A 15507-nucleotide genomic window follows, 5' to 3' on the forward strand; every position below is an offset into this window, starting at 1 on the left:
ACATGCGTTCGACGGCACCCACCTTCAGTATATGTTCATTAGCTGAAATGATGTGTAGATGTTTTTTTTACATATGTAGGAGCTAACTTTGTTCTCGTTTCGTCGGTCCTGCTTTGTTACTGGTAGAAGGTTATATCGTGTGCTACAAGTGTGAGCGTCTCCATCTCTCACATATCCGGATGTTCTCGGTGCTTTTTTTTTTGTTGATGTGGTTGATTGGCAGATTATCATTGTTATCAACCGCGGTGCTTTTCAAGAAAATAGTTGAAACCGGTACATAATAAAAATTGTTCAACCTTCCACCGTCAATTCAATGTTAGAGATCTCGATGTTAGACGCGTCTCAAACGTATTATCTTGCCCCAATATTGGAATAGGTTTTCTCTTCTCAACACAGTTTTGCCCTGCCTGTCAATTTGTTATAATCATAATTCACAGTTCATGTAGTCCATCTACCTTATGGGCCTATTAGTGTATTGTGTCCCAATTTTCCATCCAATTTTTTTACTGTTATTATAATCATTACCATCATCATTGTTAATATTATTTTTCTTTGTATTCATATACTATGTACATAGTGTTAACATACACAATTATTTCACAGGTGTTGGGGGTATTCTACACTTGCGATGGTCGGACATTATACTCGTCTATGTCAATGTCTTCCATTGGGGGTTATAGTACTAAAGTATCGGTAGCAATACCAATAATATTATACACAGGCTCCTAACCACCGTTATTCTCTCGTAAGAATAGTAATCCCCAATATAATAATAATAAGAACACTAATAATAATAGTAATTATAAGGTTGGCCATCGTTACTACACTGATCAACTGCTAGTTAATTAACATTTTTGTTAAACTCTTTATTAGTACATTGTTATTATCATCGTTCTCGCTTTTCTTCATCGTAGTCGAGATTATAGTATTCTCTCTCGCTCGCTCTCTCTCTCTCTCTCTCTCTCTCTCTCTCTCTGCGTCGGTTTTGCGGAAGTATACTATTATATTTGTTTGTTTGCTTGGTTTGTTGTTTGTATATTGTTGTTCTGTCAACAACGTGTTCATCGTTGTGATTTTCTTTTCAACTGAACACATACCCATATATTACCGTCATTTATATATGAAGGATGATGTGATAGACTTGTTTGGTCTCTGTGGGTCTATCGTCGCTACCTAGGACGAACGAATGGACCCGGGTTTGATGCATCCCTGTAAACACTGCTTCTGTTTCACGTTCCTCACCCATTTGATCATCGCCTGTGCTACCTCATGCGCTAGTAATGCTACCATGCTAGTAAGCGATGGCTGGTTTTTGTTGTCTGTTTTCATCACGTGTCGCCACTTCGTCTTTATCAGCGTCTGTAACTCTATATAGTGTCGCATATTTATTCCCTTCACTTCCGTCTTCTTGCAGGATTAGCGTTGTCTTTCAGTATAGCTAGTTCTTGCCTTATAGATTTCTGCATATTCTACCTATAGTGCTTGCTTCTTACGTTTCTATCTTAGTTCATCTTCTCCAACGTCTATGTAATATAGCTATATTACGAGATTGTTGCTCTTTCTTTATGTAGCGCTCTCTTTTTGTCGTTCTCAGTTTTCTTCAAACTGTTGAAACGTCCTTTGCTGCCTACCCTTGACTTGTGATTGTGATCTTTGTCTGGCGACAGAAGCTGAGAAATCCATTTTATACGTGCCGCTATGCGATGCCCATTACTCGTGGATAAGTGGAGGCCAATATCTGATTTTACTTTTACAAAGGTTTTCTTTGCCTGTGTCACATCGTTTGCGGTCCAGCCTAGGGCGACTGTCAACATCTGTGAGGTAATGCAAGTCCACAAGCTCCACACTATGCGAAGACACAATTCTCTCTTACATTGTAGAATTCCCTTATTTTCTCCTTTCGGCCCTTGCTCCACACTTCGTTAACGACGTTATTGGCCCGGTCAGGTATTCCTTTGCTCACTGATTGATTACCATCGGCTCTTAGGAACAACGGATGAACACGTGCCCGTGGACGGCGTCACGATATTTGGCAATGAACTCAGTGAAAGTGGTCTACGAAAAAGAAAAAAGACCGCATTAGCGGCTAGTTACCCACAAGTGCTGAATACGGAAACCCCAACGTCCTAGAGAACTCTAAATTATTGAGAACGTTTATTCCAAAATGCTTACAATTTGACACCTTTGGCCCTTCTGCGAGGTACCGCAGGTCAGGAAAAAAATCCTCGTTCCATCTTCGACCTAATTACTGCCGTTTCCATGTGCAGCTGGCTGGGAATTTGACGCTGTGACCGCTGCCTGTGAATTTGATGACGATAATGACGTTGCGATGCCGGACATCATAATGACAGACGTCGCCGATACTGTCGATAGAGTCGAGCTCGATGTCTGTGTCGGTTTGCTGCTTGTCGAATTGGCTTCATTCGTTGTGCCGTAGATTTTTCCTGCTTTCTTTGCCATTGAGGACAAAAGCTCAAGTGAATTCTTGTGGGTTGACTTTAATGAAATCAGCCATTCCTGCCGATGATAAAAATGCTTATTATTATTTGGCTGGTCATTTTTTAATATGTATATATTTCACAACATTTATAAACAGGTACAATTGTAAGCCAATAGCTCATTGTCCAAATCGGTAGAGATTTTTTGGTACTCGTCTATGAGAAGAGAAATACTGATACGATAACACGAGACGATTGAAGTTGTAATCATATTTAACAACTGAAACTTGAAGTAAAAAATGTGCTTTCGGAAAAATTCATAGGAATAGGAGCGGAGAGCTACTCACCTTTAGGCCTATTTCATCCTGATTCGTTAGGACTATACGGGCGTCTTTTTCTTTTTCGGCCCGATCGCGCATCCGTAATACAATACATTGTTCGCTCTTTTCGAATTATCATTTGAGACATTGAGATACACAAAATTCATAGTGACGTGTTAGCATTATAAATAAAAAATCAATCGCGAATGAACATATGGACAAATTTATGCATATGTTTTTCAATATTTTTTAATCGTCTTATTATATCGAGGTACCATAAACATTTGCAATTTCTGTTATTTATATACTAGAGCAAGTTACCGCCTTAAAGCAAAATGAATCGCGTAAGACAATACATATTTTTAAGGTATTGCAGGTCTTTTTTTTTGCAGAAGCGACGCCATAACAAGTGTATTCCATCTGTGCTGCTCCGTCGAGATCTGACGAAAAGACCATGTGTCGCAGGAACTCACGATAGCTAAACATTACCTATCGGCCATGTCGCCTCTCACCTGTAAGTGCTTTTCCTCTTATTTTTATACTCTCCTACCTTAACTGTTACATAATCCGAAGCGACATCTTCAATCTGATCCATAAATATCAGATCCGGTTTCCCCGACTCGCTGTGCAGCTCTAATCTGTTGGGATAGAGTTTACCTGAAGCCATTCAGGAGAAATGGTACGTCATTCATATAGCGATAGCAGAGGTTAAATAAGACATTCTGTGTTGGCGGATCTGATGCGTAATTTGGATTGTCAAATTGGACAAACGATTGAGATCGGATATTTATATATGGTTTTTTCTGTGCTGCGAAACAAAGATCGTCCATATAATAACCTGATGTACAACAACATAGAGGGAAAAGTAAAGCTATAGGGGCTAAAAGTACTATAAATCGCGAATGCTATAGCAAACATTAGAGCAACACTAGTCCTTAGTATTGCCCTACCATGTGGCTGATATGGACTCGTTATAATTCATTCATTTCTAAGAAAATATCGATTGAGGGCACCTATGTCATTGGCGCATATAGACTCCCGGACAAAAGGTGAATCTATATAGGTATGCCACCAACGATCTCGTTCAAAGGAGTTCGTCATGCCGAGGGGGAAATGTGTTTCTTAGTAGAAAGGGTTAGGATTTTGGTTAACAAAGTTCGTATTACCATTTATTTATATTTTATTTATTACCAAGCTAGGCTGCCAGTCGTCTTTTATAGTTCACACGGTGCAGTAGAACTTTATGTAAAGCCGGTTTCTGAATGACCCCAGCGCTCCCACATCCACGGGTTGTACATTGTATCGAAGGTAACAAGGAATAGCACCAATATCAGCACCGTTCCCTAACGCTACCTCAGCTGAACTTTCGCCTGCCGTGCATCGTTTTGTTCGAATCATGCGTTGTGGCAATAGAGTCGTCAGGATTTTTTCGGAAAGCAGCACATGTAATACGTTGCTGATAATAATGGTCTGTAGTATATGATGCCTTAGTTTAACTTAATATCTATAGGCGTTCCTGCTAAATTACACCCTGAGCCCACAGAGCTGTTTCAACTTCACTGCGAGATTGGCATAATTTCGAACATGCTCGTTATATAGCCAGCTATAGATCGTCATCTTGCTATGGCGCATACAGTTTACGAGGGAATCATTCACAATATAATGATTTCTATAAACTGTATCTTGCTTTTGGTTTTCATAGAAAGTACAGGTTTGGAACGCACGAGACCGCTCCAAAGAAGTAAACCATCCTACTTTGTTTCTTTATCGTTCAAAAAAAAAGAAACGAAAAACAATAAAAAGTATTTAACTGTCCCGTATAAGCCCATTTTTTAAAATTTAGTCTAAGAAAAAATCCAGTAACTCAAAATTTTGGGTTGCAACAAAAGGTTTGGGTCGTGTGCATCCCGAAAGTACTGCAAATTTGGTATCTAGGTCAAATTTAATGTCGAGATTATCTTGCTAGAAGAAAAGCAGCGGCTATAGCCTTTTTTCGCTACATTATTTTATTATGACATTATTTGTTGTTTTAATAAAAAGAATTTTTTACGAGAAAGTTTCTATACACACACGTCGAGGCATGTTAGGTTTAGAATGAAAAAAACGGTACATTTAGAGATAGATCAGGGAGTTAACTGTCAATTAGGAAGGAAAGTAGGTTTCTAGTTGACACGGATGGTTCTTCAATTGTCCGCTTAACGTTTGCCTAATTGTCTACTTCAATCTCTTTCCTGTGCAAGACTGCTTTTCCTACACTGTATATACATATACATATATATATACGCAATTTTGGTATCTTCATACCGTATCTGGTTTGCCACGCTGAGGCAAAAGGTCCTCCAAGTTTCTTTATGTAGCCATGAACGATGCAGTCTGACTCCTTTTCTTCGTCAAATTTTACCTGTTTTTTTTTTTGCAAGAAAATAGAAGATATGTGTTTAGAATTTCATTATAATGAAGACGAATGTGACTTCAAGCTGATTTTTGAATTTGAAAAGACACTGTCAGAGGGAAATTGTCGCGAAGAATCGTAGAAAGCCTTCAAAGCAGCCATAGACATTACCTTGCTCTTTGCCTTGTTTTTAAGTTCTTTCTTATCGGTTTCTTGGTTAACGTTCTCGAACACGGTCTCAGCTATTTCCTGTTGCCACCGTTCCGAAATAACGACGGGGAAATTTTTGTACAGCTCTTGATCCGCTTCAGTTAGTTTGATCCCTATTACACAGACGAATGGGTCCTGTTTTAACATTTAACCGCGACACCATGCGTTTAATCAAGCCGAAAACTATTGCTCAACTTACCTGTACATTGGCTGTATGCGATGACGCTATGATAATACATACCTTTCGTATCTTCCTCGTCGAACGACCCGATGTCAAATGCATCTGCCGCATTTACCTCCCCCCTGGGTGGGATCAGGGGCGGGGGATATTTTTGTAGGTACACTAGCTGCCAATCCAAACCAGAAAAAAACGGGTGACTTTTCACCTCGTCCGCGCCTAATCCACGACAGCCTGCAGGACGAAGCAGAACAATCGCCGTCAATGCCACGACTGCGCAGCAGTGTATACGATGAAGAGACTTTTTGAAAAACTCTCGGTACCATCTTTGTTTAAACGTCTGTTTGGCTCATCTGTCATGGAAGATCGTTTTGAACCAAAGTATACCGCATTAAGTGGTTAGCGTATTGACAACAGCTGTCTATGAAATTATTCCCGTACGGAAGATGGAGACGTAGTCAGTAAGTAGCACTTATATGTCTCGTGTGTATGGTTTCAAAGTTTCTTTATACCGCGGCTGATTTTTAGCCTCTACTCGTTGTACGTTGGGTAACACGAAATCTGAACCGTGAGGCTATATTAGTACGATGGGTCCACTAACTGAGTACACTTGTTGGGACTTGCTAAGGGCAGGCTTTACATTACAATGTACTAGCCCCGAAAGGTATGTCTAATTAAAGTCTATCAGTGTGACATGTCTTGGTGAGATATGTCGTATTTACAATGTGAGCAAAATATATCTGTTCGACTATTTTAGTGGTCTCTTCACGGAAACTTCTCGTGTCTTACACGGTTAAGCCGTGACAAAGTAACGAGATTCATATACAAAACACACCGTAATATATCACTGCAATACAACTGTGATAAAATTGTGGTGACATTTACATGTTATTTCATTACCGTTCACAAGGCTATTATTATTATTACTACTACTATGATCTTTCTAGGCTAGTTCTATATAAGGCCATGTGTAGGCCATCGATGCGTGTGTGGTAGCATAAAATAGGAGGCTACCCACCCAACCGCTTCTCAATGTCTCGATGAAGCAGGCCGTCAAGAAGGTGGCGCAGTTCGGGTGAGAAGCTATCCGGTAGTTCGACATTCATTGTGAGGGTCATCCGATCGATTTCGTGCTTGTCCTGAAATAGAGAAATCCCGTACGACCCATTGGTTGCCCCTCGGTTAATCATTGCTATTCAGTCTATATGCGATCGTCATCATTTATGTTGTTATTACTGTAAAGGGCCATAAATAGCTCAAAAACACATCCGTGGTAACACCGGTGCATGTTGAAGTTATTTGCAAAAACCTTAGTTTAGTGCCCTATTCTTCAACAAGACTAGCACGACCGCAGAAAGACGCCTGTGTGCACTAATTTTACTCTATACAAGATTCAAACTTGAAGGTATTTTCACAGAAGAATTAAGCACTAACGATACAAACCTTGGTCTTATGTTGTCGAAAAGGGCTATGCCCTTTTAACAGTTTATAGAGCATACAGCCTAGGGAGAACCAGTCGGCGGAAGAGTCGTAGGCCGTACCCTTCGACAGCACTTCAGGGGCCATATAACCATGCGTGCCAACCGATGCGTGCGGCTTCTAAAATGTAAAAATAACCATCGAAAATATAACAACTGAATGTTCTTTTTTAAATCGTACCTTCATCAGCATTGGTCGCCTGTCGCACAGAAATCTCATCTGTCTCCGAAAATCGCGCAGAATTAGTTCTGCGCGATTTTCGAAAAGGCAAATGTACGTGGGCGACGCCCTAAAAGGCTATTGTAGACGTGACGCAACCCAGTTCATGTCGATTTTGCTTCCCTTATGAAAGTCAACACTGATCCGAGTTCGCAGATGATCAAGATAATTTTCTATTCCATCTAGGTAAATGTACCTTTTTCGAGAAATCACAAGCGAGGCCGAGATCGGAGATTCGGACGTGGCCGTTTTCATCAAGGAGGATATTGGCGGGTTTCAGGTCGCGGTAGACAACATAGCGGCGATGCATGTGCTCCAGACCCAGGATTACCTGTAAGCAAAATAGGTTTAAAATGTTACAAAAAAAATTATTAGGTTGTTTCAAAAGCACTAATTGGCTTGTTAGCAAAATGGCTTTATGTCAAATATCTTGGGTAGAATGAGTTGTGTAGGATGATCGTTGCTGCCATTCGGAAGCTGAAGTTTGACAGCGGTAAATATTCAAATGTCTGTATTCAGACTTAACATAGAGCGTCCTGAAGAGGGACGAAATTTCTGCATAAATTTGCTACATTTCTTTTTATTAGGATAATGGCACGGGTGCCATTCAATGCGAAGATGCCTCGCCGGAAGAAACAGGCCACAATGGTTTTTGTAGCGTACGTGCTGGAAATTTCGACCTATTGTAGTGGACGACTAACTATGAAAAAAAGGTGATACAATTATTAAGAAAGTTAAGCAAGATAATACCTGAATAACCACGACATCGCTTACTTAACGGAATACTTACCACTAAACAATTTCGAAGAAAGGTTAAAGAAAGCTGGCAACAACACATTTGAGTGCCATACGCAAAAGGACCTATTCTGCCATCTATTATAGATCGTATCTACAATATATATATATATATATATATAACGAGAAGTGATCCACATACAGCAAGGGTACATGAAATAGGCTGTGATCAAGGCGAGACTAGGCTCCAAAATCTGAAGCAAAGCTTAGATCGACATCAAAAAAGGTGACACTATGTCTTTGGTAGCTTTGTACACCAAGGAATTATGCATTCCAAGCTGTTGCCGCCTGGATTACTTACTGCCATCTTCCACTGTAACAAAGGCCAGGCAATATGCGCTTTTAGCTACCAAAAAACTGAGAGAATTTAAATGGGAAAACTTTAGTTATTCTGTCATATAGCGCAGATCTTGCATCATCTGACTAATATCTGTTTTGGTCTCTACAGAACTTATTAATTAAAGAAGTTAATTCAGTTTCAGCAGAGGGAGATAAAAGCGTTTGTCGTATTACTTTGGCCAAAACCGTAGAAGTTCTACAGCGATAGGAATATGGCGTTACCAGAAAAACTGAGAGAGAATCCACGACCAAAATAGTGCATATTTAGTTTAAGAACATTTTTTTACGATACACAAAAATCTCTTCAATTTGACTTAAGAACCGTCGGCACCTTTCCAACATTTATCATTGTAGAATTCTGCCAGAGTTGCAAGCTGGGTCTTTTCCCTTCCAAGAATCCACTGCTTCTGATTGGCTAATTTTTCTAGTTAAGTTCGTAGCGGGAGGACTACTTATATCCCGAACTATAATCATTGGGCCGGATCTTGTAGCCTATTTATATACCAAAAGTGCTATCGAATAGAAACTTTTTTAATTAGTCGTGCATGAGCGTACTATTCCCGCCACGACGGATTTGACTGTCAGTATAAGAAAAACTGTATTCTCCAGGAGATCGTGCACAATCGCAGGGCTATATAGGATATTAGCAATTGATGTCGAAGCGGTAACAGATAGGCTTGTCTCTAGCAAATCGCAGTGAGCCCCGCAGATCATCTGGGAAGTGTTAAATGATAGCAGAATCAAAGTTCCAATAGTTAATTAATTTTATGCCAAGAACTTTTTCCTGCCGATCCTTTTGTATTAGCTACACTCAATCATCGTGATAACTATTTGCTTGTTTTCCAGACTCGTCTGCGCCTGCCTAGTAATCCCTTTAGCCCTCACTAACAGCAAACCTGTAGGAGAACAAAAGGAACCAAAGCCTAAAAAACAGTGTAAGCCTGCAACCTACCTCAGCCGCGTAAAAGCGCATCTCGTTTTCGGTGAAAACTCCGTGTTGCGATAGATGATAGTGTAAGTCGCCACCGTTCATCAGGTCCAGGATAAAACACAGCTTATCTGGCGTCTGTAAAGAGCAACAGCACTTCTATGTAGACCCATTCGTAAGCACATTAACGATCCGTGCTTAACTCCATGGACGATTTGACCGATAGTTATTTGCTGTGAACGAGTAATTTGTTCTTTTTTTCGCTTCCTTAAACGTTTATGGGTGCTGCGTTGGCCTGATACAGGAACTCAGTGGAAAAACAAAACAGATCTCAATAGTACTTATAGAACACACAATTATTCCGTGGGTCCTACACACCTGGAAGGCATAGGTCATACAGACGATAAATGGACAATCCTCGCCAGTGGAGACGAGCGACAGCATAATCCGTTCGTTGAGAGCTAATGTTTCGCCTTGCTTCATTTTAATTCGCTTCTTGTCGAGGCACTTCATCGCGTACATTTTACCAGTATCTGCTTTGCGACACCCATAAACCTGAAAGCGTCGGCCGCCAAAACAAGGCGATGTCCCTTTGAGCGCGATCTGAATTGTAATACCTAAGATAAATAAGACCAACGACTGGAACTTCTGTTTTCAATTTGACGTACTACATACGAAGTAAAACATAAGTACGAAAACAACCGAAGCTATATTTAGCTAACTCTTCAAAATCTTATTAGGCATTTGATACAATTAGAATGATCTATCAGAATGTATTCTCACAAAGTTTCATTGCAGCTATGAAAACACAGGAAAGGCCTCTACAGGCCGCTTACCTCTCCAAAGCCTCCTCGTCCGATTATTCGATGAACCGAAAAGTCGTTCATACTCAATTGAATATTCAATTCCAGATTTTTCCATTGGCAGAATCTACCATAACAGAAGTTAGTCAGTGGTTAAACTTCTTGCCTATTGGGACTTTTTACATTTGAAAAATGCATGGTTTGTCATCGCATCACCGCGTTCTTACGATAATTTAATACGTTTCTTTATTTGTGTTACTGGCGCAGCTTGAATCCTCGCAGTGTTCTGAAGAGCTATACTGTACTATCAGCTATAGTTGTTGTAGATGGCATACTGAAAGGCGCAACATAAATGAACTTACCTTGTGTATTTATCACTTTCGATAAACTTGGCGAAGATATCTCCCCGCAAAGCGGAAAAGATCTCTTCAATGTATGGCTGAAATAGCCCGACTGGAACCTCGTTTCGCATGAGATATTTCTGCACGTGAGCCACCGATTCCAACGAGTATGTCTAAACTCGAGGATAAATTCCCGCGTACATTCGTTAATTAACTGGCTTAACGATAGCTAGAAGCGGTATTGTCAAGGCGTGCGGATGTTTTTTAGCTCCAATGTATATCTAGGTTATATTCAAATTAGTAATAACCTGCTTACACAAACAAAGAACAACTTCCTTATTATTGTTCCATAAAAATCGGCCATTATACTAATGGAAGAGTCGGAGCAACATCGTAATAAACCTGTGAAAGTAATTTAAGATAATCTTCAATCACTGAAGCATGAGACAGCAGCACTTTCGCGTCATACTAGGATGAACGAAGATTCTCACATGGGTATGCGATAGCAGCTCTCTCATGATGTAATTGTCGTAGATTTCCCGGGCCGCGGCACGTCGCTCTTCCACAGTTTCAAGCTTCTCGTATTTCTTAATCTCTTCATAAAAAGCGAGTTGTGCTACCTGGGAAAGATAAAAAAAAAAAATTGGCGGGCGCGAATGTTATGAATACGAACAAGGTAAAAAATCGCGTCTTACCGAATCTATAGGAGTAACCTGTAGTAGCTGATTAATCGCGTGTATCAACTAACGGGCTTCCGCTTAAATAAATTTATCAAGTACTGAGTAATAGTCGTAACGCGTAGGTCCATATCGGTATCCTCGATAAGTACTATGTTTAAACCGCAATTTTATTAAGTATTTTCTTCAACGATGTATTGCACGAGGCGGTAAAACTCTTCATTTTTAAGATAAACGCCAGTCAAATAACATTGCGCATTTACTATATGAAAAGCAACAGATTTAGTATCCGTTGAAAAAAGTATAGATAAACTAAGCCAGTGCCACCGGTGTTTTCCCCTTTCGTTATAGGCGCAATACCTCCGCATAAAATAATGACGTTGGGTCCTTTTGATTATGATATGTTGCGACAATTTAATTAGCGATTCTGTGTTCTCTGCACTGATACTGAATCGACTCCAAACATTAGGAAACGCATTATACTCTTCTCGTCAACAGATGGCAGCGCAATGAGCCCTAAGCCAATGTTTTTTTTTACTGGCTGCGCTATTTAAAGTAGGCTTCAGGCCTGTACATCTACAAACCAACTAAAAACGGACTAGTTCTTGCTGCTTTCGTATAAGTTTTCCCTTCTGCCAGAAGCCCGTATAATAATCTGTCCAAGCAGATTCAATAAATCCTGTTAGCTGAATGGCCACTGCCGGCTGGAACCAGCCATTTTGAGATTTTCCCGACGTCGTTTTTCCCTCGCCGGTGGCAGGTTCTTTAATCAAAGAATGTTACTTCCCATTCCGACACTCCTACTTTGCGGCCTATCAATGCCGGTATAAAAGTTCGTTGTCAACATGGTGGTCGTGGAAAGCACGATGGTGGGGCAGCAATTGCCATCGGATACGGGGTCTCATCAATTCTAATCATAAGTGAAGGACTTCTAGTGGCTGGTGGGTTGTCGTATGCTGTTGCGTTGCTCATGTCCCACATACAGCGTTGCGTTCGATGGCGCTATACGAATGGTAAGGTGTATCTTAAAATGTGTATGGCGCCGTATGTTGCTACTAAGGCCAGCCGGTGATGGGGTTTTTGGGGCGCTCTAATCGACCTGCTACGGCGATAAAGACATGATGGACGACAACGCACTTTCTGCATGCCTAGTGCGATTCGTAGAGAACTGCAAATCATTTCGAAGGAGCGTCACAAGACTACATTGACTGTAGCAGTTGCGGCCAGTGTAGATTTGGCACCTACGATAGAAGGTCCTTTTGGAAAATAAGCCGTTACTCCTTTTTTGGAACAAAGGCAGCCTCTGCTATTGGAGAACGTACGCGCTCTTCGTCAAGGTTCTTCCGACAACAACAGAACGACTTGCTAGCGGGTAATTGAAAGATATCACACAATGCTTTCGAATTCCATCAGGCGATGGCAATAATAACGGCTAATGGCCATATCGATTTGCTACTTTCCGTCGGGAGCAACTGTGCTCAGTTAATAAAGCTGCATTCCTATGGGGTTAACCTAATCTATAACATTTATGGTACAGTTGTCTCACAGTAAATCGTTCATACGTATCGCAGAGCTGCGGATACTGAAGACAATCTCGAATATTAATGAAGATCTATGTAATTTTGATTATTATCTCATCTGAGGCAGGCAACACTCAACGGCAGTACGGTAAAAAATTTTAGAGCATTCGCTCCTAGTCCCGTCTGTGATAGCTAAAAGAAAAGGCTGGCTAGAAAGGAATATGCCTTAAATAAAATACACGATTAGCCTATACTTGTCTATGAAAGGATATGGCCAGGTCATTTCGCATTTAGTAAACAGCAGACGCTTGTCCCCGTGGCAGCGGAGTGGATAACGTGTTTTCCAGCTAAGCTGAAAGCGGTCTAGGTTCAAATCCGTGCGTGAATACAATCTCGTCCCAGCCAGTGCCAGCTACGACTACGCTTAAAGGCTTAAGTAAAAACAGGAAAAACACGTAGTAAATGTTTGGTTTGGTGATATGTATATTCCTGACGTTAGTTGTACACACAGACCCCTGGGCATAAATCTTGTGTTGAGAAGGAACGAATCAGTCTATTTACATAAAGTGAAACAAGCGATAACAAATCACACAAATAGTACATGTACTGACCTGTTCGTCGCAGATATTTTCGCAGAAGTCTTTGAAAAGGAGGTATCCGAGCTTCTGGTTGAAGATCTTGTCGAATGTTACTTCTCCCATCTTCTCCAAGTGCTTGTGCATGACACTTCGAACACTGGAATGCATAACAACAAAAGAGGACAAGGAAGGTTAGATTACATTGGTAGATCTAAGGACAATGGTTAAACTTCTCCATTAAAGGGGGATTATAGACGTTCTCGTGACCGCTCCGTAAGTCAGGAGCTGCTTTATAAGTCCTCAAGGACTTCGTTGTATTTAGTTCTCACTAACCGATATAGAAAGCTTTGAGAGTGGCCTTTATGAAGTATGGTCCAGTCCTGCGTTACGCGAAGCTTTATGGTATTTGGTCTGTGGAAAATTGCTACCAAGGTTGATAAACTCTAAAATTGTCTGCTTGTTTTGCCCCTTAGCCAAATCCGAGCCCCGCATTTTTCTTAAGGAAGAAACATCCCCCCACCGCCCACATACACACTTGATTAATCGAGTGATGTACCAGGCAAACATTTAAAATCACAACTAAATCCAGTAAATTTTTCACTGAGTCCGCCAAGTCTGTCTCAGATAAATGTACAAGCGAAGTTTTCTGCTCAACTGTGTTAATGACGCTGTGACCCAAATCGTAGAGTTGGATTTTTGATTACGTTTTCGGATGATAGGTCAATCGCTATGCATCGATTTGACCTCTATTTGAAGTAGTCGAACTATCTGAAGACGTGCTACAACGGGCAGATCTGATTACCAATCAACCCTTCTAACCGGTACTTTCCCGCTAGTATGCCGTCATGTTGCATTGCAAGTTGATATAATAAGCTAATCTGAACGAGGCAAGGCTAAGTGATACTTAAGTTTAAAGCGATAACATTCAACATCTCATTCGCCTCACGATTTCCAACATAATCCCTTGAAGCAGCTCTCCTCAATCTCAAAAATGGTTTGTTATCCAGTCATTTTTTAATTCTGAGGAATTCGGTAACCGCACCGCGGTTACGACCGTCTCCGAGTCATTTGATTTTTTAAGAGTCTGTTATAAATTAAGTCGAATTCGATCGCGTTCGTTAGTTGTGAGACGTTCAGAACTGTGTAAGCCTCGTTTGTCCTTCTGTCGCCTACACAAAACAGTGAACGTCAGGAGCAAACCGTCCTGCTAAGTGTTCTTGTGCAACGCTATATTTGGGTATAAATCGTAGCGTGGCGGAAAAGCTTCCTACATAGCAAGAAAAAAAATCGCTATCGCTAACAAATGCTACCGGCACCGAAAATACGACTTTGGATCTGCTCATTTTATTTTGACGTTCGTTTAGAGTCGGTAGTGTTGGCGTGTGTGTGTAGAAAAGCGGGTTTCCGATAGATCACAGATTAGCACATCATGAGCCAGGAATAGGCTTTCAATAGGAGATATCGTTGTAAAGGTTCTCCCAAGCGTAGGAGCAACACTGCGAGTGTTCTGACAAACACAAAAACCTATCTATGCTTTCGTAGAAAAGCAGCCTGTGAACGGGTGTAGGGCAAACGCGCTAGAACTGTATTGAATCTATAATATCTAAGCTATTGTTCTCAGACGTACATTAATGTCATTCAGGAATCGGGTCTATATACAGGGCAGGAGGAGGGACTAGGCTTACCGTTATTCATACCCAACGCTGTTAGATCGTTACAAGCGAATTCAATAGATTTTGAAACTGAAGAAATTTTGAAAGAGTCGGGTTAAAAATGATGATTTTTTAGTGTATGCTGTAGGAACCCTTTCTTATTTTTTACACACTTATTCCAACGTCCTGGCGGCCTTTAGGCTGCCATAAATTTACCATTAGCATTCCCCTATGATATTTCTCGAAATAATTTAGTGGTCGGATATGCCTGTCCGCCAGCTGTTTTTTTGATAACATGAAAGTCCCGTAAGCAGACGGAGTTAAATCGGGGGAATAAGCACGATGAAGCCGACGTTGGATATTCCTTTGTTCAATCTAGGAAGTAATTGAGGCACGGCGATGAGGTGTTGTCGTTGTCATCAAGTAACCAGAGGTTAGAGGCACAAGCCTCTTAAGGAACCCGAGATAGGAAACGAGAAGAGAATAAGAAATGCCCCTTTTGTTAATTGTAAGTACTGTTATCACCTTGGATCCGAAGGTATTCGATACTGAACATCTCGATTTACCTCGAGAACACCGCCATTCGTTCATTTTATCCCTCTTCGACTGACAGCAAGGACTAAACCATACTTCGCCTA

At 40.8% G+C, this 15507-nt stretch overlaps 1 protein-coding gene across 3 annotated transcripts in view; it reads right to left on the reverse strand.

Annotated features, from left to right (window-relative positions):
* Positions 1-845: 845 nt before the first annotated feature.
* Gprk1 (G protein-coupled receptor kinase 1) overlaps positions 846-15507 on the reverse strand; it is a 36339-nt gene continuing 21677 nt past the window's right edge. For all 3 annotated transcript variants that reach the window (XM_022844646.2, XM_022844642.2, XM_022844643.2), the window contains exons 3-18: positions 13251-13374; positions 10934-11062; positions 10464-10615; positions 10135-10228; positions 9677-9853; positions 9323-9436; positions 7433-7567; positions 6982-7137; positions 6557-6677; positions 5602-5772; positions 5322-5473; positions 5063-5159; positions 3309-3415; positions 2786-2881; positions 2173-2517; positions 846-2055 (exon numbers count right to left, since the gene is read on the reverse strand). In XM_022844646.2, coding sequence (XP_022700381.1) covers positions 2242-2517; positions 2786-2881; positions 3309-3415; positions 5063-5159; positions 5322-5473; positions 5602-5772; positions 6557-6677; positions 6982-7137; positions 7433-7567; positions 9323-9436; positions 9677-9853; positions 10135-10228; positions 10464-10615; positions 10934-11062; positions 13251-13374 — 2101 coding nt within the window. In that variant the 3' untranslated portion in view covers positions 846-2055; positions 2173-2241. The remainder of the gene's footprint in view (positions 2056-2172; positions 2518-2785; positions 2882-3308; positions 3416-5062; positions 5160-5321; positions 5474-5601; positions 5773-6556; positions 6678-6981; positions 7138-7432; positions 7568-9322; positions 9437-9676; positions 9854-10134; positions 10229-10463; positions 10616-10933; positions 11063-13250; positions 13375-15507) is intronic.

The sequence above is a fragment of the Varroa jacobsoni genome, unplaced genomic scaffold (assembly GCF_002532875.2).
Source record: "Varroa jacobsoni isolate VJ856 unplaced genomic scaffold, vjacob_1.0 scaffold_1120, whole genome shotgun sequence".
Classification (NCBI taxonomy): Eukaryota; Metazoa; Arthropoda; class Arachnida; order Mesostigmata; family Varroidae; genus Varroa; species Varroa jacobsoni.